The 13,146-nt window shown below is 44.9% G+C and overlaps 1 protein-coding gene across 2 annotated transcripts; it reads left to right on the top strand.

The window, feature by feature from the left end:
• Window positions 1–3,391: 3,391 nt before the first annotated feature.
• Window positions 3,392–12,151, top strand: kif11 (kinesin family member 11). 2 transcript variants are annotated; one of them, XM_035533145.1, is made up of 23 exons: window positions 3,392–3,484; window positions 3,786–3,934; window positions 4,010–4,142; window positions 4,282–4,379; window positions 4,475–4,553; window positions 4,626–4,811; window positions 5,055–5,179; window positions 5,402–5,492; window positions 5,722–5,964; window positions 6,229–6,324; window positions 6,444–6,532; window positions 6,728–6,815; window positions 6,924–7,112; window positions 7,630–7,837; window positions 8,017–8,189; window positions 8,632–8,757; window positions 8,873–9,031; window positions 9,242–9,381; window positions 9,772–10,051; window positions 10,375–10,597; window positions 10,772–10,938; window positions 11,514–11,621; window positions 11,791–12,151. In XM_035533145.1, exons 2-23 carry the CDS (start codon window positions 3,855–3,857, stop codon window positions 11,899–11,901), a joined length of 3,192 nt encoding a protein of 1,063 aa, XP_035389038.1. In that variant the 5' UTR covers window positions 3,392–3,484; window positions 3,786–3,854; the 3' UTR covers window positions 11,902–12,151. The 2 variants fall into 2 exon arrangements, with proteins under 2 accessions (XP_035389038.1, XP_035389039.1); XM_035533146.1 differs by having other exon boundaries at window positions 3,483–3,552.
• The last annotated feature ends 995 nt before the right edge of the window (window positions 12,152–13,146 follow it).

Here is a 13,146-nt window from a genome sequence, read left to right as displayed (position 1 = left end):
ACTACTACTACCAGACTTCCAGGCCCAAGAGGTCAACACAGTCATGCCCAGCAAAGTAGCTCTGGGCCTGGGCACACTTCAATCACTTTGTGCCTTTAAATCATACTACTACTACCAGACTTCCAGGCCCAAGAGGTCACACAGTCATGCACAGCAAAGTAGCTCTGGGCCTGGGCACACTTCATGCAGTTTGACCCTTTAAATAATACTACAACCAGACTTCCAGGCACAAGAGGTCACACAGTCATGCCCAGCAAAGTAGCTCTGGGCCTGGGCACACTTCACGCAGTTTGACCCTTTAAATAATACTACAACCAGACACATACAGGTGCGCACATATACACAGATACACATTCTGTTTAATTTCTTCACATCTGCAGACTAGAGTAAGCTGAGGGTATAGTGTTAAACCAGGTACTACATAAACAGTATATAGTATATATACAGAGGATATAGTGTTAAACCAGGTACTACATACAGAGTATATAGTTTGACCAAAAGATCGTGCTGATCTTTGATGTCCTGGTTCTTCATCTCCAGCGCCACTTTCAGACTCATGTCCTCCTCTATGGGCTGGTATAACACACACACACACACACACACACACACACACACACACACACACACACACACACACACACACACACACAGACAAACAGAAAGACACACAGACATATGAAATTAGCAAGCCATATAGTGTAGAAATAGATTGATGTTATTCAGGGACCTCATTTATAAAACTTTGTGGATTCCAAAGTGAAAGTGTGTGTATTCTGCACAAATAACAGGAAATGGCATATACCCCCCAAAAGAATTAGATTTCTAAAGCCTCGAGTATGAATTATTGGGAGATAGAGGCGACAATGCAGCGCTAAAGACAAAAAAGGACTTTTAACCACATGTATGAGTGGCAGCACCAGCAACCGCAGGTGTGAGTGGCATTATATTTACATTTACCCTCCACATCCTTTGTGTCTGTGTATTCGTCCTCGATGCGTCCAGCACACCATCTCCAGAAACGCCTCATTTTTCCTCTGTCCTCTTCAGTGTCTTTCCACAGACTGATCTGTAAAGGTGTTGATGGGATTCCCCTCACGTGTGACATTGGGCCACAGGACATATGGGGTTCTAAAGTTCCAAGAGCGTAGATGAGTTGTTTTTCTTTGAATTTCCTAATTTCATTGCTGCCATAGCAACAACTGGCAATGCAAACAGACGTGTCATTAATGCAGTGACTCTACCTCGACCTGGATTGATCAACCATGTACGGCTCACCGGAGACTGTGATGCGTATAACATCCCAAAGTGTACTTAATTCTGAGCAAAATCTAACTAGCCTCATTACTGCTGAACTATGAGGGGCCATTTAGGGAGAAATCAGGGAAACACTACTTGTACATACATATGAAACATTTTCACATAAATAGCCTACTACGTACATTTGTGTATAATAATTTAAACTCGCATATACACGCACTTGCCCACTCAATCTCTGGTGCGTAAACAAAGAGTTGCACTATGCTTATGTTGGTATGGGGGTGTCTGTGTGTATATAACAATTTTCAGTGCGCCCGGAAGTCACTTCATTGTAATTTCAAGGCAGATATTTAACATGTGTACAGTGCGTATAATAGACAGAGGAAGACTGTTGAACTATTAATATTAGGACGGTTATTGACATTTGTGTAATGAGTAGTGCTTCTCTTAATGACAAACGTAACCGTTTTCCCATATAGAATTGTGTGCTTTATATTGTTTGGAGGAACTTTTTCTGCTCATTTAGAAATATGTGGACTAAGTGCTCAGATTGTCTTATTACTCATTATGCTCAGTCTCACCATTTTTGGCAGATTTCACCACGTTATTACGAACGTGGATACGTTATCTTATAATTATAAGCAGTGTGAGATGTGAAGCTAAGCGAAGCACATGTGCAGAATTTCTAACAATAGCCTGTTTTGTATAGCCTGGCTAACTGACCAATCAATGAAATTAAATGTGGTTGCTGAGCCTGTTGCAGCTGGGTCAATTTAATTTGATTTCATTGTGTTTCATTTTAAACTCAGATGCGTGCCATGAGACACAAGTTAATCTGAGCATTTTTTGTTCTAACGCCGACTTAACCTAGCCATGTTTTACAGTTATCTTGAAATAATTGAGGTTCATCGCTAGAGGGTGCTGTTCATCTTTTTTTCTTCTTCTTTTTGTATTATTGATCAGGAAAAAACGATAAATAGAGAATTTGTGGATAAAATTATTATGAGATTATTTATAATCAAACGACTACACTATACAACCACTTCTTCCTTTTATTTACATATTATACAGATATTTACAGATATTTATATTTTACTTACAGAGCAGCTCCTCATTGGTTTGGCTCAAGCTTCTTTTCGATGTCCTCTTTCTCCAGGTACTCCTGCAGGTTAGGCATCTCCTCCGCCAACCGCCTGAGGGCAGAAGAGACGTGGTGTGAAGCGTAGCCTGCTGTTAAAGGCGACAGATATAGTACATCTGTGAGGCTAACAGCACTTATTATATGAAGCCTTATAGAGGTCATATGGAATGATCTCATTCGATCAACCCTAATGTAACCCTTACAAACTTTCATGAACTCATTTGAATAACACTACCATAGCCCTTAAGAACTTTCCTAAAATGTTTTAGGATGTTCTGAACAGATTATCTCTTAAAGGTTAAATCCCTTGCAGGTCTTAGTCCTGCTCATCCCACATGTTGATGTGTGAGTGAAACAGACTACTTTCAGCAGACTACGCCACTCAGCTTCACCGCTGTTCTAGTCACTGGCCACGCCCCTCACTGTGCACAAATGTGGACTAGCGTCACTTACTGTTTAAAAACCTTGTCTAGGCAATTCCTGAGCTTGTTTCTGCTGCTATTGTAATCTTGTATTGTAATCTGTCCTGTGCACCGTGTTTTCTGCTTTTTGGACCATGCCTTAACCTATTGTCTGCTGCTCCTGATCACCATGGTTACTCTATTTGTCTGATGATGATTTTTGGATTGTCCTGCTTGTTGGATGCAATGCTTATCTTAATGTTTAGATTAATGTTTATATATATATATATATATATATATATATATATATATATAATGTGTGTGTGTGTGTGTGTGTGTGTGTGTGTGTGTGGTATTCACAATAACTACCTACGCCTAATTTGTGTCGAACTACGAAATCCATCTTTTAAAAAGCACACGGCACTGCAAACCAAACCAAATGTTAGATCCCGGGCTCCTCCCCTTTCCGACACTGTGGCCAATTAAATTGCAGGTCTTCAATTTCTTTCCACGGATTGGCTACGTCCTGCTCGCGCGCAACATTCAAATCCAGCTACGTGCGTTTCTGTTGGCCAGTTTGATTTTGGCGAGTGTGAAGTATTAGCACGAGCCGCTTTAGCTGCGCTATCTAGTTCCGTCAAGGAGTTGGCGAGATTTTGGCTCTCCCTTCGAAACATCGACGAGGGTAACTTGATCCGTCGGTGGCTTGTGTGTTTATTTTGCTGCGATTACTTAGATGTGTTTTCCAGCCAGGTAACTAATAGCGTATCTTAGCTGTCTAGTCAAGCCTTCTAACCAGAGCTAGCTAACGTTAACTGTAGATGCCAGTTAACCTAGCGTTACATAATTAACGTTCGGTGTTGGGTATAAGTTTCGCTTTCGAGTTTTATGTGCCACTTTATTTTATTTATTTGAGCTAGGGCGATTTTTGAAGTTATTTCTCTAGTTGTTAACCTACATTTGTGTGTAACTATTGATTGCTTTAGATTGTGCCAGACGGACATTTGTCAGAGAAGCCCGCTAACCTGAACTCGACTAGAAGGCGCTCTCTGACAATGTCTTCATCAAACGGCCTTTTACCGGCTGCAAAAAAGGAAGAGAAGGGGCGAAATATCCAAGTCGTTGTGCGATGCAGGTATTTATTTTTTTGTAAAAACATGCGCTAGTTGGTGGTTGGATGAACTGTTTAATCGTGTTAAATGTCCTGCAGACCTTTCAACACGGTGGAATGCAAGTCCGGCTCGCATGGCGTCGTCGAGTGTGACCAGCAGAGAAAAGAGGTGTCGGTACGCACCGGCGGAGTCAGTGACAAGACCTCTAAAAAAACCTACACCTTTGACATGGTGGGTGTTTAGACTGCGTTAGCTAACTAACTTGTGCCCCGTCTTATGATGTCATTGTTTCTTGTATATGTAGTATGATGTAGTCGCACGATACAAGCCTGTCACCCACACTTTTTCTCTTTTTAAAAAAAATTTCTAGGTGTTCGGTCAGTCTGCGAAACAAATAGAGGTGTACAGGAGTGTGGTATGCCCCATTTTAGATGAGGTTATTATGGGATATAACTGCACAATTTTTGCGTGAGTGGTTTTTGCGACATTGCTTCAAGTCAAAAACAATTATGTACTTTGCGTTTATTTGTATTCTAACAGCTGGTTTTCCCCTCCATGTAAAGCTACGGACAGACAGGGACAGGGAAGACGTTCACGATGGAGGGAGAGCGAACCCCCAATGAGGAATTTACCTGGGAGGAGGTAAAACATGATGGATTATTCTTCTGTGAAGAGTCTCTGGAATTTTAGGCTGACCTCTTTTCTCCACACCAGGATCCCCTGGCCGGCATCATCCCTCGTACGCTCCACCAGATCTTCGAGAAGCTTACCAGTAATGGCACAGAGTTCTCGGTGAAGGTCTCCCTGCTGGAGATCTATAACGAAGAGCTGTTTGACCTCCTCAGCCCCACGCCTGATGTCACAGAGCGGCTGCAGCTGTTTGATGACCCCAGGAACAAGGTCTGTGTTCTATTAATTATTAAATTGGTACACTCTAAGGTGACTTGCATAAACAAGCGAATGTGTGACTGTATCCTAGTGATGAATCAATGACAGGGAATATAGATAATCTAAGTGGCTCAAGTATTTCTGATCACCTCTTACCCCTTAGGTATACATGGTTGAGTCATGCTGTCTTTGAGAAGGCTTCTGAACTGTGACCAATTTAGACCAGAGGCTGAATGTGCAGTTCTGTTTTGTCAGAGAGGTGTAATCGTCAAGGGACTGGAAGACATCATGGTGCATAACAAGAACGATGTGTATCAGATCCTGGAGAGAGGTGCTGCTAAGAGGAAGACTGCCTCTACACTGATGAACGCCTACTCCAGGTAGGAAAGCAAGTCCTGTGGGCATCATTGCCATATCCAAAGTTGGCCATCGGAGGGGGTTTGTCGGGGGAAGTGTGGGCTGTGGGTGCATCTCCTCTACCTGGACCATACGGGTGAAGGGATTTGCATTATGATTGTCTAGTGAATAACTGGGCTTTTCCTAAACTAAGAAAAAAGAATGCGTAAGTGTGCTTGTGGTGGTTGAACTTCTCTCCTCTTCAGCCGATCCCACTCCGTGTTCTCGGTCACAATTCACATGAAGGAGGTCACACTGGACGGAGAGGAGCTGGTGAAGATCGGCAAACTCAACCTGGTGAGGATTTCCTGTGTTGGTGTCATCTGAGTGATCCTATGTTCCTGAAAAGCTCTACAGTATTTATCTAAACAACCAAATCCTGTTTACATTTGGTTTGAGACCTTTTCTAACGTTGCCCACTCATACCAAATGTGTAATAGTACAGCATGTTTTAGTCTGCAAGCACGCATGTCTTTTCTGACCCTTTACGCAGTCTGTCACTCCCCACTCCTCCCCGTCTGCACAGGTGGATCTGGCGGGCAGTGAGAACATCGGCCGCTCGGGGGCGGTGGACAAGCGTGCGCGCGAGGCTGGTAACATCAACCAGTCTCTGCTCACCCTAGGCCGGGTCATCACGGCGCTGGTGGAGCGGCGTCCTCACGTGCCCTACCGCGAGTCCAAGCTCACCCGCATTCTTCAGGACTCCCTGGGAGGGCGTACCAAAACTTCAATTATCGCCACCGTTTCCCCGGCCTCCATCAACCTGGAGGTGGGTTCTCTGATGCTCAGGGGAATGGATGCTGCAAATATTGAGTGCATACATTTCTCATATGCAGTGGTTTAGCCATAGATTTTCTGTCCAAAGTTTGCATTATTGTGTTGGAATATTTTACTGGTATGTTTAAGTCTGTAAATGTACACTGCTTAAAATGGCTCCAAGCTTGCTGTGTTGGATGAAGAGATTTATTACACACAGCTGGTCTCATACAGATGCTGAGACTGTGACTAATGTTTGGTTGTATACTAACTTCAGGAGACCCTCAGCACACTGGACTATGCTAACAGAGCAAAGAACATTATGAACAAGCCTGAGGTGAACCAGAAACTCACCAAGAGGACTCTGATCAAGGCAGGTTTCACCAGACCCCTGCATTCCCCTCTAGAATGTCCGTGACCACATTTCATCCAACCAGCACAGATCAGATCGATTTTGTTTTATAATGAGCGATCGTGTTTGGTTTTGTCCAGGAATACACAGAGGAGATTGAACGTCTGAAAAGAGACTTGGCTGCCACTCGTGATAAGCATGGCATATACATCACCCCTGAGAACTTTGAGTATGTGTAGATGTCTGGCCTTAAGAAGGTGTCAGTTTTCCTAAAAAACAAAAAAACTGCCCATTTAAAGAATTTAATGAAGTACTCTTAAATCCTGATCTTAAACTTTAAAAAAAAGAGAGCTGTTTTGTTGTGTTATTTAATGTCATCCTGATGTGTCCTACTTTTTAAGTGTGCATGCGTGCTTGTTTGTAGGAGCATGAACATCAAGCTGGTGAGTCAGGAGGAGCAGATTGCAGAGTACACGGAGCGGATCGCTGCTGTAGAGGACGAACTCAAGCGGGTGAGGGAGACACTCAGCACATTTGTTTGGCCTCCTCCTGCTTTGGTTTCTTACAACCAAATCTGTCATGCATGCTCATTAGAATAAGAAGTGTGTGCCTGTGTGTAGATGCTGGAGCTGTTCTCAGACAGTAAGCAGAGGCTAGACCAGTGTACTGGAGAGCTACAGGAGAAGAACCAGCTATTGGAAGAGGCTCACAAGGACCTAAGTGAGACCAGGCAGAGGCTGAGCCAGGAGGCATTCATCACCGCTCAGCTACAGACCAGAGAGTGCAAACTGTACAGCATGGCCGACCAGGTCTGTGGCTGCCAAACGCGCAGGGACTGTTTAATTTCTAATGGAAAAAGCTATTTGAACAGCAGTGAAGTTCTTGTAAGAATAACCTGTACTCAGTGTAATGGTGCCCGATCTGCAGTTTAAGCCTTACTGCAAAAGCAATTTCAGAGCACCGCAGATCTGCTTTAGTTTTTTGCAAATATAAATAACAGCACAAGATGTAATCCTTGGTATTTGTTCTCGTTTTGAAACTAATGTTAAATTGCCATATTTCCTTTCGTTAACCTGATTAATTGATGGTCAAGAAATTGTTCACAATCATTTCAGCTATGTTAATGAGTTGAGCTGAACACTGATGTAATGGATGTCATGTCATGTAATGCATTATATTCTTATAAATCAAAGATCCACAGTGGTACTGAGCAGTGTCCACCTGACCTAGATTTCTGCTCTCACTTGCTGCCATTTCTCTTGGCATATGAACCATCTGTATTAAAGCCTCGTTCTGTCCTAACGGATGTCTGGTGTCCCGCTGCAGCTGCTGAGCACGGCGGAGGCCAGCGCGGCAGACGTGGGTGGCCTTCATGCCAAGCTGCAGCGGGTGCGAGTAGTGGAGGAGAACAACAGCGCAGCCCAGTGGAGCTTCGCCCGCCGCATGGAGCAGAGCTGCAGCAGCATGCAGACCGCACTGCAGGAGCAGAGCACCCGGCACGTTGCCATGTTGGACCAGTACCGCCACGGCACTGGTCAGTCGCACGCCTTCATAGTGGCTTTGAAGGGTGGGGGGTGGAGTGGAGCAGAAATGGCTACTGTGAATACATCCTGTTTTGAGGTGACCAGGGTGGGTTTTGTTGTGGTTTTAAAACACAGCTTTAGTTTTATGGTCCGTACAGTCCGTTTGTGTGACAGTCGGCTCTGTCTGTAGCGGAGCTGCTGGAGGGGACGGGCCGTGTGTGTGAGCAGGCCCTGGAGTCCGTGCTCAGCTCCTGCAGCGTTCTGCGGGAGGCAGTTGGGGAAGGGCTGGATGGCTGTAAGAGCAGCCTGCTGCAGCAGGAGGCCCTCACGCCGGAGAGCCGGGACGCCGTCCTCCAACTGCTGGTCAGTGCGGCCCGGTCAATCTACTACCGAAGCTAAATAACTTGTGCTGCAACTTGATATGATGGTACCCAAATCCTCTTCACCAGATGGTAATGATGGTTGTCGGGTAAAGGACTGAGACAAATGATTTTGATTATACCAGTGTGTTTTTTTTTTAAGATGGGGTTAACACAAGTTTGGTGCGCAGTTTGGCAGTCACATCTGCATCAAGGGTGGGGATCTAAATTACACATGGTGGCTTTAATTTAGAAAAGGTGTCAAAATACTGCTCAGATGTAAAATCTTTAAATTAAACCCTGGCCTACCATAATGGGAGTTTTGGCTGGCTTTCATAGATGGTGTCAGGCTGTTCCTGATGGGATCATGGTTTGGGTTGGCTTGTGGGTTGTTGCGTATGTGTGGAGGTGCAGGACTGTGTATTAAGTGCGTCGTTGCCCAACAGGACCAGCACAAGCTTCACCTGGAGGATGTTGTTCTGGTCCAGGCTCTGCCTGCCATCAGGGCCGTCACTAAACTGAACGACAACCTGAAACGGACGCTCCACAAATACAGCGCGCTGGCCGAAAAGGTGTGAGCACGTTTGCTGTGTTTAAACCGTCTAGGTGGGAACGGTGTGCTGTTTGTTTGTAAATGTGTGGTTACAGGGCTGCAGGGGAATATCTGTTTTCACTCACTGTCCTTAGTTGGAGGGGCTGAAGGTGGAGATGGCCACGTTTTTCACTGGCAATGTGGCAGCACTGGCAAGCATAAGGGAGACGGCTGTGCAGGGCTTCACTGCCCTCGAGGCCGAACACGACGCATTCAAAGAACAAATTGGACAGACCGGCCACAAACACCAGGCGGTGTGTGTCTTGTGCACTTTGAGGTGGTTTTGTTTTTAAACCACATCTGGCACACCTTCTTTTTTTTCTTTTTTTCTTTTTTTTCCCCTCTGGAAAAATTCAATTGTATAGCCATTAAGCCATTCGGCATGGCATGATGTGGGTGTGTTGCGCCATGCTTGTGTAATGCTGCTGTTCGCCACGATTTGAGTTATTGCCTTTGTGTTGTAGCGGGTTGCTCAGCTCCTCCAGTGTATGCAGGACCAGATGAAGCTCCTGGCTCTCGACACCCATACTGACTTGAAAGGCCTCAGAGAGGCCTCAGAAGCGCAGCGACCTGCAATGGAGAGTCTGAAACGCTCACTAGAGGGGTGAGGAGTCTTTGGGGAATTTGTCATTCACTAAAATATGCTTTTGTGATTCTTCTGTCCTGCCTTGCATCCTTTTGTAACTACCATTTTAAAAATCAGATTTGATTTAGTTGAATTCCTGCCAGACTAACTGCCATGGGAGTGCCGCCACCGCCTGCAGTCCACAAACTTTCTCCCAAGCCCCTCCATCTAAACATGTGCACATCAGAACTTGACCTATGTAGTGTGCGCATGGGGGGGGAAATCTGCCTCCTCAGAGAGATGATGCAGCTGACCTGTGTTTTAGAATAGAGCCTAGCACAGTCTTGCTTTTATTCTATGGACTGTAGAATTATAATGCTGTATTTGCATGGTGGGTGTTTTTTTTTTCTTCTCTCCTCTCTCTCTCAGTAAATGTGAGACGTCTGAGACAGGGGTGTCGCTGGTCAGTGCTCACCTGTGCTCCGAAGTGGACAGTGTGGCTTCGGCGATGAACGCAGTGACACCGGAGTGCCACGTGGCGCTGGAGGAGGGTGCTCTTTCCTGCGACCTCCTGCACTCCTCTCTGGACTCGCTGGCCAACTCGGGCCTCCAGTGGTACCACACAGCCAGGGACTTGACTGAGAAGCACTCCCAGGAACAGCTTGACCTTGTCAGGGAGGTCAAGGCTGCTCAGCAAGACTTGCTGGAGGTAATGTACAAGGCAGCATGGTTTAGCTTCTGGTCCTTTTGGAGTTCTTCACAAACACAAGCAATGCCTTGCTCCTGAAGAAACGCTGTAGGTCGGGTTGAGTAGTAGTGATGGAATGCGTCTTGTCACCAACATTATTAGTGTTTGTGGTATCTGCTCAGTCTCAAAAGGTACACAGCTGTTGGACTTGTAGGTTTGGTGTCTTTGTACAAACAGAAACTTTTACTCGAGTTGCCCCATCTATAAATTGAAGACTTGTTTTAAACCACAGTAAGATCTCGAGAGTTTCATAATTGTGTGTGTGTGTGTGTGTGTGTGTGTAGCACATGGAGGAGCGCGCGCAGGCTGTAACGGAAGCCAGCCGAGCCCGTATCACTGCAGTGCAGCAGGATCTTTGTGGGGTCCTGAGGGGCATGGAATTGCAAACAGGTGAAGACCAGGTCACCCTGCAGCAGCACAGAGAGGAGCTGTCTGCCCTCGCCACTCGGACGCTGGATGCAGTCACCAGCTTCCTCAGCACTGAACTGCAGCAGGACCTGCCCACAGGTGAGGGGTGTGGCCATGTCTGCAGCAGTTGAGTGCTGCAGAAATTTCCCGCTTTATGGCAACCACTGCATGAAGCTACAATCCTAAATGGACATAGTGAACTGGGCTCTCTGGTATCCAGTTTAACTGCATCTCCATTTAAACCTTAAAGTGCAATAATGTTCGTGCATCCAGGCACCACGCCACAACGCAAGGAGTACATGTTCCCTCGTACACTGGACCCGCTGCGGAGCAGGGCCGAGCTGGAGGAGGAGTTTAGAACTCAGCAGGAGCAGCTAATGAGCATGCTCGGTCACTGTGAACCCCTCGTGGAGCAGGAACAGGAGAAAGTCGTCGACCAGGTACAGCACGTGCTGGTTATGTGGACAGCTTATAATGCACGTAAAATAAATGAATGCAAATTGAACACACTGAGCCAGGGAACTTGCAAAACAGGCCTAATATCACAATCTGGGGATGTCTCCCACCATGCAATGTGATGGTCATCTCCACATTCCCTAATCATCTGCTGTTCAGTTTCTGAAATAATTTCTGATGCAGGCTCAAAGATATATGGTTGGAAAATTCCACCCAGATAGGGACTTTTGTTGGGGTGAACATCTGTTAGATGGTTACTAATTTTGACTTGTTGATTCTGTGAGCCATCGTGGTCCCATGCAATAAACTAGCCAATCAGTGTGTAAAACTGGATCTGGGTATTTTTCACCCTGACTAAAGTCGGATACCTTCTACACAAGTCCCCATCTGAGGGGAGTTCCATGTTCTCCCCATGTCTGTGGGTGTCCTCCCACAGTCCAAAAACATGGTAGCTAGGTTGACTGGATTCTCTCAATTGTCCTGTGTGAATCACCAGCATGGATCTAGATCCTTGTCAAGGACGCCAAACTATTTTTCGCTTTTCTTCCTTTGTTTGTAGGACTCCTTGGAGGACGATGTCAGTGGCTCCAGCCAAAGTAACTCGGCGGAGCCGTCCATAGTGGACGAGAACCTGACGTGCGAGGAAGGAAGGGTTCCCTTCTTTAAGGTACCTTCGCTAGTGCAAGCACCCTCTTTAAATTTTATTTTAGTACTTCATTTCCATTTTTAGTAACCAGTGGGTGGTTATTCGAGTTTGGCCTTTTTTGCATTCGGGTAACGAACCAATTGAAATTACAACTAGAAAACCTGTTCATTCACTCATGATCTCCCTGCAGAAAAAGACCAAGAAGAACCAGCCCAATCCTTCCCTGAACCGCTCCAAGGTGTCAGACAGCCTTTTGACACCCTCTCGAGCCAGATTACCCCTCCGCACTCAGAACGAGTGACCGCTGCCTGGCCGCCTTTTTTACTGCATTATATTTTTATCTTGAATTTAAATTTATTTTTTCCCCCCTATGTCATCAGTTATTGTTTAGGCTTCATTTTACCAGTTTTGTTGTTCACTTGGTTGAGATGGGTGTTGAGTCATTTTTTACTTGTCATTTAAGAATATTGGTTTTTGTTTTCTTGCTTTGTCACCCTCTGTCTATTGTATGTTAATAAAGCCTCATTCTGAAACGGGCGATTCTGCCGCCATTCTGGTCTCATGCCTCATAACTGAATTTCCACGTTCTATATTTTTTCAAAAGGAAGTAGTTTTCTTGCATTTTGTGGTCTTCACTTTGATTTTCCTGGAGTGCTCCTGCAAACTGTCTGGTTCTTTCCTTCCGTTGGTCAGTTTTATTGGTTTGAAACGAACTAGCTACAAACAAACCGAAAGCAATTGGCCTGTGTTTAGTACTCACCGGGTTAGGGTTGCTGATTGGTTCGTGAGCTGATGCTGAGAAACATGCTGCCAAAACCTGTTTGCTTCTGGTAAAAGGAAATAATATTCAGGTACGTTTTCTTTGCTATTTAAGTTTACGTTCTGTCTGCTTTCCAAACTTAAAGCAAGATTCTAGCCCAGGGGTGAGGGACTTTAATTTTCTGGTTTTAGCTGTTCATCTCCTTTTGATAACATCCATTTCTGACTCAACAGCGCATCTAGTGTCTGATCAACCATTATGGAGTATTAATTTTCTACTGGTCAAACTGGAAAAGGCTGCCACTGTTGCACCCCTGAGTAAGACCCTTAACCCTCAATTACTCAAGTTGTACTCAGTCATAACTAAGTTACTTTAGATAAAAGCATAAGCTAAATGCTATAAATGTATATTTTCTCAGAATGTTATTCATATGGGACCACACTTAACCTTCATATTAATTATTAACATGATAAGGGAGAACTGATTTCACACAGATGCATGATCCTTAAAATTATATTTTGCGAGGTACTTTTCATATGTCATTTGAGTCCCATGTTAGAAAATGCCTGAATGCTGTTCGTTATGTCCGTCTAGTATCCAGCTGTGTAACAAAACTGTTACTGAAGCAAATCAGCAGCACTCAGTGATCATCTTGAGGGATTTCACCAACCCTTGACAGGTTTTGGCAAAGCATACAATGTAAAAAAAATTTATTTTGAAATGTAACAGGAGGAATGTTAACTAATGTTACATTAAAGGTAAATGTACTCAAGTAAGAGTAAAAAG

The sequence above is a fragment of the Electrophorus electricus genome, chromosome 13, assembly GCF_013358815.1.
Source record: "Electrophorus electricus isolate fEleEle1 chromosome 13, fEleEle1.pri, whole genome shotgun sequence".
NCBI classification, from domain to species: domain Eukaryota; kingdom Metazoa; phylum Chordata; class Actinopteri; order Gymnotiformes; family Gymnotidae; genus Electrophorus; species Electrophorus electricus.
This window is presented reverse-complemented; position numbering and strand designations above follow the sequence as displayed.